Consider the following 14,084-nt stretch of genomic DNA (forward strand, 5'->3'; position numbering starts at 1 on the left):
GTTTTTGAAGGTTGAGAGAGACAAACGATATTCAGAAAGCATAAAGGGTTGATGGGGAAGAAGATGGGTTTATAAAGGGGAGTGAAAAGGTTTTACCCTAGGTAAAAGGTAAGGAGAGGGTAAAACGACTATTGGGTTTTTTTAGGGGGAATCGATGAATTATGGATTGAAACTCAGCCACAAATATTAAAACGGGTTGGAAAAGATTTTGGGAGATTTCCTAAAAGGGTTTACATTTAATGTAAAGTCGGAAGCATGTTTGTACGTCAGGTAATCGTGGGGGTGATGGAAGAGGAAGGGGTAACAGATGGGACGTGTTTGGGAGATGGGACATGTTTGGGAGAGGAAATGACAAATTAAGGATGAGTTTATTGGAAATACGTTCTTTTTGTTGTCATTCCTAAAATAAGTACAATAAAAGGATTTTTTCAGAAAGAGAAGATGATAGTTTCTAATGATAATGTTTTATTTTATTTAATAAAGGATCATTAAATAGCACAAAAAGTTTTTTTTTATGTTGAAAAGAGTAGTTGAGAAATTATCACGAAGATTGCGGGTGAAAACTTCATTGCGGTTGGAAATGTCATTTCGGATGACAAAAGTAAAGACTGCAGTGAGAAGCTGAGAGAAACACTTATACAAAAATTAGTAAACACAAACAAGAAGGATCCATTAAAGATAGATATAAGATATGGTTGCGGTACATAGGTTGTAGGACAGGAAATGTTCCAAAACCATCTATTATAAATAACTTTCAGTAAGGACGGCAATGGAGACCAAGAGGGTCTGTAGTACAATTTAATTCAAGAAGAATTTTGGATCCGGATTCATCATTCCCAACATTTGTAGGAATACATTGAGTTTTGTAGAGTCAAGTGCTTTTGTAAAAACATCAGCAATCTCTTCATGAGTAGGAATAAAGATGAGTTCAATATTACCTTTCAAAATATGATCTTTGATGAAATGATACCGTAACTCAATATGTTTTGTCTTGGAGTGCTGAAAAGGATTATGAGATCGCTATGGCACTTTCAGAGTCACAGTAAATTGGTATCCGTAGGATTCTGTACCCGTAGGCTAGCAATTATGTCTTCATCCAAAGGACTTGAGAACAGCAGCTGGTCGCGGCCACGTATTCTGCTTCTACGGTAGATAAAGATACACAACTTTGTTTTCTTGAGGACCCGCTGACAATTCTTCCTCCTAAAAATTGGCATCCACCAAATGTACTTTTTCGATCAAGTTTGCATCCGGCATGATCCGCATCAATAAATGCTTGAAGACTGAAGTCATTCCTTGTGGGGTACCATAGACCTAGAGATTTTCTTCCTTTTAGGTATCGAAGAAGTTGTTTGGTTGCGGTCATGAGTGACACTTTGGGATCAGCCTGGTACCTTGCACACACACCAGTTGCGAAGACAATGTCAGGTCTGCTTGCGGTGAGGTACATTAGCGAACCAATGATACCTCTATAAGTCTTGTGATCCACAGATTCACTAGAGGGATCAACAGAGATCTTATATCCGAAGGCAATAGGGATCTTAGCAGAAGAAAAGTTGTCCATAGAATATTTCTTCAGAAGTTTAGTGGTGTATTTCTCTTGATGAATGAATATTCCTTGCTGAATTTGTTTGACTAGGAGACCTAGAAAGAAGTTAATCTCTCTATTCATGCTCATTTGAAATTTGTTTGTCATGAGCTTCGCAAATTCATCCACCATTCCTTGATCAGATGACCCGAAGATGATATCATCCGCATATATTTGTACAAGCATAAGGTGAGTCCCGTTTGCTTTTCTAAATAGTGTGGGATCAATCACTCCTCTTTTGTATCCTGAAGAGACTAAGAATTCAGAAAGAGTTTCATACCAAGCTCTAGAGGCTTGTTTCAGACCATAGACAACTTTCTGAAGCTTGTAGCTGTGATCAAGGAACTCGATACTTTCAAATCCGAGATGTTGTTGAAGATAAACCTCTTCGTTTAATTCCCCATTGAGAAAAGCACTCTTGACGTCCATTTGGTGTACTTTGATGTTTTTGTGAGAAGCATATGCTAAGAATATTCTGATTGCTTCCATTCTAGCTACCGGAGCGTATGTCTCATCGTAGTCAACACCTTCCAGTTGGCTATAACCTTTAGTAACTAGCCTTGCCTTATTTCTGATGACTGCACCAGACTAATCTAGCTTGTTCTTAAAAACCCATCTTGTACCAACAATAGTATGACCTTGTGGGATGGTAACAAGTTGCCACACTTTGTTTCTTTCAATATCTTCCAGTTCTTCTTGCATTGCAGAAATCCAATCTAGTTCCAATAAGGCTTCTTTGATAGATCGATCCTTGACTGCAAACATAAATGCTGCATAGTGACAGTGATCATATAAATCTTTGGCGGATCTAGTTTGGATACCTACGGACAGATTGCCAATAATTTGACCTAGTGGGTGATCCTTCGTCCATACATGTAGGCGAGGCATCAGATGATCAGCAGCTGCGGTAGAAGGAATGTTTTCAATATCAGAATTTGCTTCGGATGGGGAAGGAAGTTCGCCCTGGATTTGTGAACACCCTGCTGATTCATCCTGACTAGTTGGAGTGAGAGAGACATTTTCTTTGATAGGTTCCCCTGGATTATTGAAGGGAGTCTATCTGGAACCTCAGAGGGTTCCCCCTGGACTGCGGATGGGATAGTGACAATTCTTGGATCGGTTCTAGTGTCAATATTTTCTATGAGTTCATCATCCGAATCCGAAGATACGTTTGATGGTAATGCTTCTCTGCGGGTGGGAATTTGAACAATATCAAGTACTGGAACCTCGATGCTTTCGGCTAGATCTGGAGTAGAGCTTTCCCCCTCAACCGGAGAGGTGGAAGTATTGAGAGATACTGCTTCGGATGGAGATGGTCTAGAAATGTCAGCATGTTGTTGTTGAGCTGCTGGAGACACAAGAACTTTTGATAGTTTTGTTGTTTCAACAGGTTCGAAGAGATCATCATAATTGACTTCTACTAGATTTAAAGGACCAAAAGAGGCAGGAATGTCACATTCCATGGTTGCAGTGGTTTCAGTGGATGAAAGGGCATCGCGGATGTGAGAATCATCAAATTTCATATCAAAGTTTTCAATGATCAGCCTTGTACGTCTGATAAGCACTCGATAATCAATCTTGTTAGTGGAATAATAAAGGAAGATGCATTCATCAGAATTAGGTGCAAATTTATTAAGTTGATCTCTGTTGTTGATCACGAAACATCTACACCCAAAGATATGAAAGAAACGAACATTCGGCTTGTGGTTGTTAAGACCTTCGTATGGAGTTTTTTGAGACATTTGCACACAATGCTTCGGTTTTGGACAAAGCATGCAGTTTGTTACAGCTTCAGCCCAGAAGTAGAGAGGAAGATGGGCGAAGTTAAGCATGGATCTGGCTGCTTCTACTAATGTGCGGTGTCTTCGTTTGAAGACACCATTTTGTTGCAGAGTGTAGGGTGCTGAGAAGTTGTGAGAAATACCCTTGGACACCAAGAAATTGTTGAGAAGATGATTAGTGAACTCGGTTCCATTATCACTGCGGATGTGTCTGACTGGAAGCTTGATCTGAAGTTCTATTTCTTTTTTGAAGTTTATGAGAATCTGTGGTGTTTCTGATTTGAGTTTGAGAAATAAGACCCATGTGAAGTGAGTGAAGTCATCAACAACAACCAGTATGTATTTCTTGTGGTGGAGACTGGCTACAGTTAAAGGACCGCAGAGATCCATGTGTAATAATTCCATAGGTTCTGAAATAGACGAATCCATTATCAGAGGGTGACTTGCTTTGACTTTTTTTCCACATTCACAGGTTGGACAGAGAGTATCGTTGCTGAATTTGAGAATAAGGAGACCGCGGACAAGTTCTCCAGTGACCAGATTGTTGATGTATCTGAAGTTGAGATGAGTTAGCTTGCAGTTCCATAGCTAGCTGACTTCGGATACAACTTTAGAAAGAAAACACAGCTGCAGTTTACCAACGATGAGAGATATATTCAGAGGATACATTGTGCCTTCGGAGCGAGACTTAATTAAGCAAGTGCTTCTGTCACCCGTCATTATGTAACAGAACTGATCATCAAATTTCACTCGATGGCCTGCTTTACATAGTTGGCCAACACTGATGAGATTGTGTTTAAGGCTTTCTACATAAGCAACCTTCTGAATGGAAAAGTTCCCCGTGGTGAGAACATTGTAGCCTTGTATGACACCATTCGCATTGTTTCCAAAAGTGACATTTCCACCATTACATATAGGCATGAAATCCCGAAGGTACTCTAACCTTCCGGTCATGTGCAAGGAGCAGGTACTATCGATCAACCATTATTCTTCTTGATCCTTCTTTCACAATTCCTACAAAAACTAAGTGGTTAATTCGGGCACCCAAGTGAGTTTGGAGCCCGAGGTCACATACAATGTGTTAATCGATGCATGATGCGAGGTGGCAGGGACAGGTTTTAAGTCAATTTTCAAGCCTAGTCCTGGGTGTTTAAAGTTCTTTGGATTTTTGTGAGATTGTGAGTAATGGTGAGTATTTTTGAAGAGATTAGGATTGACCCTGAAATCCTGGGTTTTGGAAGTGCTTCGAATTCTTTTACATTGACATTGACAACAGAACTTTTTGTCATTTTTCCTGACATTTGACCTGTTCTGAGTTTTTGAAGAAAAGGTATATTTTTGTCTATTCCGAGGATTGTCAGATTTGACCGTATTTTGAAAAGGTGTTTTGTGCAAATTTGGCAGGTGTGAAGGCATGTGCAGAGCTTTTGTGATGTGATTTCTTAAACGTTTGAGATGACCTTTTGGGTGCCAGAGTTGGCGAAATTCATTTCCATTTTTGAGACATCGACACCGAAAAGGTTGGAGTTGGTAAGATACCTTTCCATTTTGGATCCTTGATAGAATAGATTTGAAATCCATTTGAACGAAAAGACTTATCCTCATGTTTGGATATTTTTTGAGTATTCTCAGAAACAGTGATCTCCTTTCTTTTTGTTTTCTTGGAAACAGTTTTCTTGAAATGGTAATTTGAAAAAGTAAGCTTCTCAGGACTTTTTGATTTAGGACATTTCACAAATTTCTTAACTTCTGAGCAAATTTCTCGTTGCTTGCCACGAGAGCGAAATTCTTCTTTAAAAACTCTTTTTGCTTCGATCTTAGGAGAACCGCAGTCAGTGATATTTAATTGCGGTTTCCTAGAATCTTTAGAAGATTTTGAAAAATAGTGACTCGATTCATCCAAACTTGAGAAGTTAGGACTTTGAGAACATTGACTAAATTCAAAATTTTCAATTGGTAATTCATGATTAATTGGCTCAATGGTCACATAACTCTTGACTTCGATCAGTGGAGTAGTACTTTGGACTACAGCAGAGTAAGTCTTGGTGAATGCTTCTTTGAGACAATTGATATTAGGTAATGAGACAGATTGCGGTATGTGACTGCAGTCAGAGACACTGCGGTCAGAATGTAAGGATGGGAAGTCTAAATAAACTTCAGGACTTTCAATAACAATCTCCTCATCAACTACGGATGATGTCTGAGAATTTGTGTTGTTGACATGAGTAGAAAATTCAGGGAGAATTTCTTCTATAACACAATTATTACTCAGATCATGAAGTTTTCCAAAGTGGGCTTGGATATCCTCAGGAAATGTTTTGTCATTGACTAGAAATAAGAAGTTGCGGTCTGGTGGGACATAGGGACATTCTGGTGTAAACCGAGGTGATGAGTCCGTTGTGGTTAGGTAACCATTGGACCAACCCCAGTTAAAAGTGTTATCAACATTCTCATTATTAACAAGATTCTCAATGGCCTCAGTTTCATTAAACAACTTTTCAATTAAAAGATTTAAACGTACAATTTCATTTTGTGCTAGATCTCTTTGATTTAAGGCTATTTCTAATTAAGTTTCACTAAGCATTCTAGCATCTTTTTCTAACATCAAATCCTTCTCTAACATTGACATTTTGAGTCTCTTATTGTCCAAACGTCCTCTAACATGGAACATCTCCTGAGAAGCAATGTTCTTCACATCTAGGGCTTTATTGTAGTCTGTAAGGACGGCAACACAAGTGTCATTGAGTGTGTCTATGAAAGGTTGACAATCATGCATGTTGTAATTTAAAGTTTGAATCATGAGTTTTACCTGTTCCACAATGCTGAGAGTTCCATCTTTAGCCATATAGCAATGGTTCTTCTTTAGATTGTTTGAGCCATCTTCATCAGCAGTTGCCACCATACAGATCTTGCCTTTCCCTTTGCTAACGACTTCTTCATCTTCATCTCCTGATGACCATACTTGATGATTCCTTTTCACTTGAGCAACGTAGGCCTTTCCCTTTTCTTTATCTTCTAGTTCTTGAGCTATTTGAAGATAGAAGGCTCTATCTTTTACTACGTTTGCCTTGCAATCTTTGGTAAAATGATTTTCCTTATTGCATTTATGACATATGATGACATCACTCTTGTCTTCTATAGAGGTACCGGAGTCAGTTGATTGGGATTGTGGTGGTACTTCTTTGGACTGAGTCTGCTGAGACTACGGTGGAGGGAGAGGGGTTTTGGTGGAACGGAAGTGATTGTTTTGAAAGTTACGGTTGAAAGGTGGTCGATTGAATTGTTGGTTTTTGCGAAATGAAGGTGGTAATCGATTGAATTTCTGACTGATAAGAGAAATGACATTCTGAAACTCTTCTTCATCGTCATATTTTGAGTCAGCTTCATATGACTGCGGTGGAGAGTCATATGAGGTGGGGATAGGTTTGAGTGTGAGGTGATTGGGCTACTAATGCGAGTGGTCCTCCGAAGTCTAAGCAGTCCTTGAGTACAGTGGACTCTTGAGCTTGCAATTCTCCATAAAGCTTATAGAGAGATAAGGATTCAATCTTCCTGTCACCTAGTACAATCGTTTTGGCTGTTGTCCAGTGTCTTCCTAAGCCATTAAGAAACTGCAGATTTGTTTCATGATTGTTGCGGATAGTACCTGCATTGGACAGTTTTGTGACAATCAAGTTGAACCATTTAAATGAATCCTCCAAACTTTCACCGGAGTGGGCTTTGAAGTTATTGAATTCGTTGAGTGCTGTAGTGAGCTTCTTGTCTTGAGCCTGCTCTGAAGCTTCATACAAGTTTTTGAGAACATCCCAAATCTTCTTTACTGATTTGCAATTTATGATGATGTCAAAGTTGCCAGGAGCAACTCCACAAGAGATTACATAAAAGGCAATAGCATCACTTTCCATTTTTTCTAGATCATCTTTTATGGGACGATTCAAAGCTGGTTGACCTCCTCCGAGCCTTGCTGTGGCTCCATCATTTTGAACAAGGGTAAGGACTGGTACGTGGGGTCCTTCCTCTACAGATCTCCAGACATCTCTACCAAGTCGTCTGAGATATCTCTCCATCCTTTGAGACCAGTGATGATACTCATTTGCAACCAGTATTGGGGCTCGATTGGAACCACCAACACTGTTGGAAACATTCAGTGATAACGATTGTGCCACTAGAATTTTTTTTTGTTTAGAAATGAGCTTTAGTGGTATAGAGTGCTCTTTGAAAAATCAGAGTATTGATTTTCAAAAACCAACCACTCTGGCTGTGATACCAATTGTTGAGAGAAAAACTTTGAGACACACTTGAACAAAATTGTTAGAACAAGTATATAGCGGAATAGTTAATCTCGAAGGATCTGTTAGCTCAACAATAATATTAATAGTTAGAAGTTAGTAAGTTAGATGCGGAAAGTAAAGTAATGTAAATGACAGCAATTGTTATATCAAGAATACACATAAGTTAATTCATAACTTGGAATGCATTCAAACCAAGATTAGTAAGTGAGATCAAACTTAGTGAATAAGTCACAAGGACTTGCTCCGAAGAGAGATTATGATCAGGTATGATAGTAAGAAGTGAGAGAGGAGAGAATTTCTGAGATAAGTAGTAAGGATACTTGAAGATGCATATTTGATTCAGAACAAGTGAGCTCTATTTATAAAGACTCAAGCATTACAAAAGATAAATCTCTAGAAGTAGCCATGCAAGGCACACTGGAAAATAGAAAGTGTAAAGAACAGACAAAATAGACTAAGTACAAAAACTTGCTGTCTTTTGACTTCGGATGACTGCGGTAGAAGCTTTCATTGCGGTAGTAAGTTGGCTGCGGTTCCAGGAAAGTTCAAGAGGGTCACTTTCAGTATTCTAACATTACCACTGAGGTTTATGGTTGCACAAAGTCTGTGTTTGTGATCTTGGATACGTATACCACATGCTGAGTGAAACCCATAATCCAACTCCAATAATGAATTGATGGTGAATTATTAAATTCAAGAACTAACTGGTTATCCAATGAAATCCTTTTTTATTTTTGTGTGGTCTTTATGAAATTGTCTAAAACGAAGGCATTTCTTCCCAAAAAGATCCATTTTATTTTTTTTTTGGATTTCTATTACTTCATTCGTCACTCCAACTTACATCTCGCCTACTTGTTCAATAGTCTACATTGGTCTCACAAGTACTTCAACCAACATTAAGTCTTATGTTAAGACTCAAAGTTTGGTTGAAGATAAGCTACCCATAGCCTAACAATTAAAAGAAGCCTTTCATTGTTTCTCTACAAACACTTGATCGTATTTTTCGGGAAACCACACAAACACTTCAAGTCTCTCTTGACTTTGAAGGAAGCGATTCTTGCCCGGGATCATCTACTTTCGGTCTTATAATGAGACATCACTCACATCCCATATACACTTGCTTTGTTTCTTTATCAATTGTCACTCTATCCACGAAAATTTTATTTTCACAACTCTCGTAGCTGTTCGTTCAAAGTTTTGTTTAAAAAGGACACTTATGTTTCTTGAAGTCGCACTAAATTTCAAACGACATTTGAAGATAAGGATTTGGGCGCGTGAATTTGAATTGTCCCTATACCCATGTGTGCTGACGCTTACCTGGGGGTAACCAATCTGTCACATCGCGCTTTTCCAGGTGATGTTTTAGTGATCACATCATTATCATCGTATACATTCTCTCTCCTGGCAACGGTATATAAAGAGATTTTCCTTTATTTGTCTTTTACCGACAACAAATTCTCTCAAGATTACGAAGCAAGCATCAACTGTTCATCTTCATTCTTCGATCAACAATGGCGACTTCTTCCTCCATTCAAGAACAGACTGCATCTTCCACATTGCTTATGATAAAGCCTAATCAGAATATAATCAGCGAACTTAACCCGTTCTTGTATGATTCGTATATGCTTCAAGTAGTCGAGTACTTGAAGTATTCCCAACTGGTGGTTGCCCTAAGTCAATTTGAATCTATTCCAATGTCACTCTTATCACAGGTCTATTCTACAGCCTCATACGACAAGAACAAAGCATGCATTTTCTTTCAAATCCATAACAAGAAGGCTTCGATTTCAAAAGGGAGGTTTTGCTCATTGATGAATCTTGCTATTGATTCTTCAGTCATTTCACCAGATTTTATCACAACTACACAGCAGTTCTCCATGCATTACGAGATGGGATATACAGATGTTCTCACCACGGTCACAAAAGTTAAGAAGTCATGCTTGTCGTCTCAGTGGAATGGATAGTTAACTCTTCTCATCAAGAGTTTGGCAGAAAGGAGTGGTGGATCAGATAGCACCAGCAATTGGTTTTCTTACCCTCTTATATGGTCTTTACAATGGTCTTAACCTAGACTATGGGACGATTATCTGGTCTCAAGTGGTGCAAAGTCTCAATACTTCCACGAGGCATTTAGAGATATCATGTGGGCACTTATGGACGCTTATTACGAGGAGGGTGATCAATACTTTGTACATCCCTATAATGAAGGATGCCCTAGTTGCTTCAATTGCTACGTTTCACACAAAGAAGATCATCATCTCTGATCCCACAAAGTTTCATCACAAGGGTTCCATTCCTGAATCCATGTTTCGTTGTGTCTCTGTAGAAAGTAAGGTTATGGCGGAATACAAAAAACTTCCTCCAAAAGAACCGAGAGTCCTTAATCCAGAACAGTAGGCTGCCCTGGATGCAGTAGACAAGCCTGGAAACTGAGGCAAACGTACTACTAAGAAGGAGTCCACAGAAGAGGATAAGACTAAATCCTCCAAGTCTCGAAAACGTAAATCTCATAAAGGAGAATCTTCTAAGCCCAAGAAGCTTAAGAAAATGGCGAGAAGGTCCAAGAGTCCCACTCCTTCTAGTTCAGATAACGAAAAAGAAGATGACGAAGAAGAGGTTCATCATGAATCATCGAGAGGTAATACTCCTCCCAGATCCCCAACTCCAACCGAAACCATCCATACCAAAATTCCAACACCACCTCCATCCCCAAAACATACAGTTGTAGTTTCGGTTCCCATTGATCCTCCACCCACTACTTCACAACCAACTATTTCTTTACCACAATCTCCACCAGTTACTACCATTCCCATTTCCACTTCACCATTACCAGATCCTATAATTTCACAATCCACCACCACTACAATTCCTGACCCAACAGTGGGAGTCAACGTATCGGATACAGGGGCCACCACTACTACAACCGAACCTCCGGTCTTCACTAAGCCTCTTTCCCCTACCAAATCAAATGATTATTGTGCCACTCTGGGAGGAGAGAATGATGAGTATGACTCTACATACTTCGGTCCATATCGCCTTCCTTCTGATGAAGATAATGATGATCCTGTCAGCAGTCACCATTTACAGGGCATTCATGACAAGCTGGATCGATTGCTTGAAGACAACAAGGCCTATAGTGGTGTGGTTCTTAAGGCTTTTCTAGAGACTGCTATTGAACAATACACCTCATCCATTGAAAAATCCACGTCTGCTATTGATGCGTCTACTTCTTCCTGTAAAAAGGCACTTACTGATGTTACTGAGGTTGTTCATACAACTCAGATATTTCTAGACTCCTTGAAAAATCATGCCAATATAAGTGCAGTGAAGATACAAGCCTCTGTGGATTTGTTTTCGAAATCCCTTCAGGAAGAAAGCACCAAGTTTGAAGCTACGAGATCATCTCTTCAAACTAAGAACACTTCCTTTTTAAGTTCAGTGAATTCTCGATTTGCCTCTCTTCAAGTTGACCTCACAACTGAAAGTGCAGTAAAGGCAAATCTTGCTAAAAAAGCCTCTACCATTGAAGTCCAGAAGGTGCAATTAGCCCAAGCAAAGAAAGAAATTTCTTTGTTGAAGACAGAAAGGGCTGTATTTCGGAGTTGTGCTGGTGATGTGAAGGACATGTTGCTCAATCTCCTAGGTGCTCATGATCCCATCCTGACTCTCACCATCAAAAATCATCTTACCACCAAATTGATTCCTGCCCTTGCCATGCTCCATGAAATGAATGGTGTTTCTGAGAGGTTTGTACCTCCAAAACAAGGAGGAGAAGGTGTTCGTGTTGATCAAACGAAAGTGTTTGTAAAGACAGAAAGTGATCAACCGAAAGTAACTGTGAAAATTGAAACAGAGACTGTTCACCCAACCGAACTAAAGGATAATGTAGCTTCAAGTTCTGGTCCAAATGAAAAGGAAAAGCTGACTGCTGATGACAGTGATAGTAATGTTGGTGAAACTATTGCTGAAGCTCTTCAAAGTAAGAAGAGGGAACCAGAGCTAAAAGAAGCAGAGGAGAGGGAAAGGAGAAACAAGGAAGAAGAAGATGCCTTGAATTGTAAAAAGGCCTTGTTTCCCTTGTGGACAAAGGAAGTACTTGTCAATCAAGCTATACAGTTTCCATCTGTCTTTTGGTTGGAACCTCTTGCTTTGTTTGACTGTGATAATTCAAAGGACTCACAGTTTGATATGCCGATTACAAGGAAGGCATTCACGTTCCATTGTTTTGATTCAACTGTGGAGCTTCCTTTTCCTCATCCAAAGATAGATTGAGAGCTGATTGATTTTTATCTCAAGTTTGGCCAACCGCAGTACCTGACTTAGAGTGCACAGAAGATCATTAGAGTCAAGGTTCTCAAACCTTCACCTGCTGGTAGATTTACAAATGTCAATTTCAAGATCAATCGTGGTACAACAAACACAGTGTCGATTGTCTCTCTTGCAAATCTTCCTAATCTCAATCCCCATGATTGGATTTTGCTATACAACATTATTCTCACAAATCCAACTGAATATGAGCCAATTCTTGAACACTTAAAGTGAATGTTGGACTCCTACATTTATGAAGTTGAGACTATGGATCAGGAGATAGCAAAGATTATGAACAAGAAGCCAACAGTCAAGCCTACACCGAAGCCAGGGGATGTGAACAGAATGAAGTCAGGTCAAATTGATTCAACACATCTCACTGTGATGTTTACTAAAGGAGAAGGTCACAAATTCTTGTTTGCTATGGTAGATAAACACTTATTCTCCACTGATTTCTTGGAGCACATCATCAACATAATACATCGGTGCAAGCAGAATTCAGAGGCTGACAAGAAGAATTTTACAGATATGCTTCGGTGGTACATTACTTTTCGGTATCATCTTTTGGCCATCATACCGAGAATGTTTAAGACTGTGAAGAAGTCTTATGTTACTAAACAGAATTAAGGTTTCGGCTCCAAAGACGCAAAGGGGGAGATTGTTGAGTCTGTTTATGTTGCGTCTTGGGCTTTATGTTTTTTATCCGAATTGGGCCTGTCCATCCGTGATTTTCTAGATTAGCTAGTAGGGTTGTTATATATATGCATGCATGTATGCATTATATAATGTTGATGATCACATTCTTATTGTGTAACCCAAGAACACCTCTACAGTTGAAGTTCTTAGTCGAGCTCTTCTGAGGTGTCGAAGTATAAATTATACAACTTATTCAAAGCCATACTTGTGTTCTTCATTATGTTCTTAGTTATTAAGTTGCTTAGAATCTATCGATCCTGATAGAACTTTGTTCTAACAGTTCACTGCCTATCGGTATTGCTAAATGCAAGGGTTACTAAAAGTATGAAATTGCTACTGATGCTCAATGAAGTAGCTCTAAATTGTCAATGGCGGCTAGGGATTTCAACTCAAAAAGCAATAATGGCGGTAAAATATTAGGGATTTGAAAGAGAGACAGGGCAGCAGAAGAGAGTTAGGTTTCAAATGACGGGAAATGGCTGGAAGATACATACTTGAAGAACCAAAACAAAAACTTGTTGAAATGAGAAATGATAATCTATGTAATTTCAGTTCATAAACGCAAGTACAGTTAACTGAAAGGAAATTTACCTTGTTGAATTTGGGTAATAGGGTCATTCTAACACACCAGTACATCCTATTGATGAAAAGAAGTAGATCACAATGATGCAATCAGTAAAAACTAGAAAATACATGAACATAAACAACTTACGTTTCTTAATTTTAACGTGGAGGGATCCAACTACAAGCCCTAATTGGAACACAGGTTGTTCGTATCCTAACAACAAGCCCTAATGGAACTCAAAAAATAAAGAGAGGATCGGAGATGGTTGAGAGAAGCTGCTGGAAGAACTCGACAAGTATTCTTACGAATGAATGGAAAGTGAGTAGAGATCGATGAGAATTTGGGAAAGGAACTAGGTCATGGAACGAAGATTAAGTTATATGATCGAGACCATTTTTTTTAAGTTTTGGGTGGGCGACTACTAAATTAGGGGGAAATAAGAGCGGGCAACTTGATTTCCAAGGAAATAGAAGCAGGCTACTAGATTTTCAATGTATAGCGGTATAAATATATTTGTGCCACTAAATGTAATTTTGTTTGTAGTGCAATATTGTGGTCCACTTAAACACAAAGGATATTTGTAAGTTGGACAGATTACAAGTGACAAGAAATTTGCACCTATACTCCTAAATAGACCATTTAGCTGACGCCGATGAAGGATATTGTTGTCCACTTAAACTCAGCAGAGAGATCTACAGACAACCTTTTAAATGGTTTAATTTCAGGTGCACTAGAACGTGTTGCCCACTTCCTGACATAGCCTGCTAATCAAAAACTTCCAAAGAACTCCTTACTTTAGATGAGTAGTCAATCATTAGGAGAAAAGATAGATATAGAAATGTATATGTTGTTCG

General features: G+C 39.0%; 1 protein-coding gene across 1 annotated transcript; it reads left to right on the top strand.

Moving 5' to 3' along the window:
- Window positions 1-10,208: 10,208 nt before the first annotated feature.
- On the top strand, window positions 10,209-11,933 carry LOC111919117 (flocculation protein FLO11-like). Its single transcript, XM_023914733.1, has one exon. It carries the CDS (start codon window positions 10,209-10,211, stop codon window positions 11,931-11,933), a length of 1,725 nt encoding a protein of 574 aa, XP_023770501.1.
- Window positions 11,934-14,084: the final 2,151 nt, after the last annotated feature.

This window comes from Lactuca sativa, chromosome 7 (genome assembly GCF_002870075.4).
Source record: "Lactuca sativa cultivar Salinas chromosome 7, Lsat_Salinas_v11, whole genome shotgun sequence".
Classification (NCBI taxonomy): domain Eukaryota; kingdom Viridiplantae; phylum Streptophyta; class Magnoliopsida; order Asterales; family Asteraceae; genus Lactuca; species Lactuca sativa.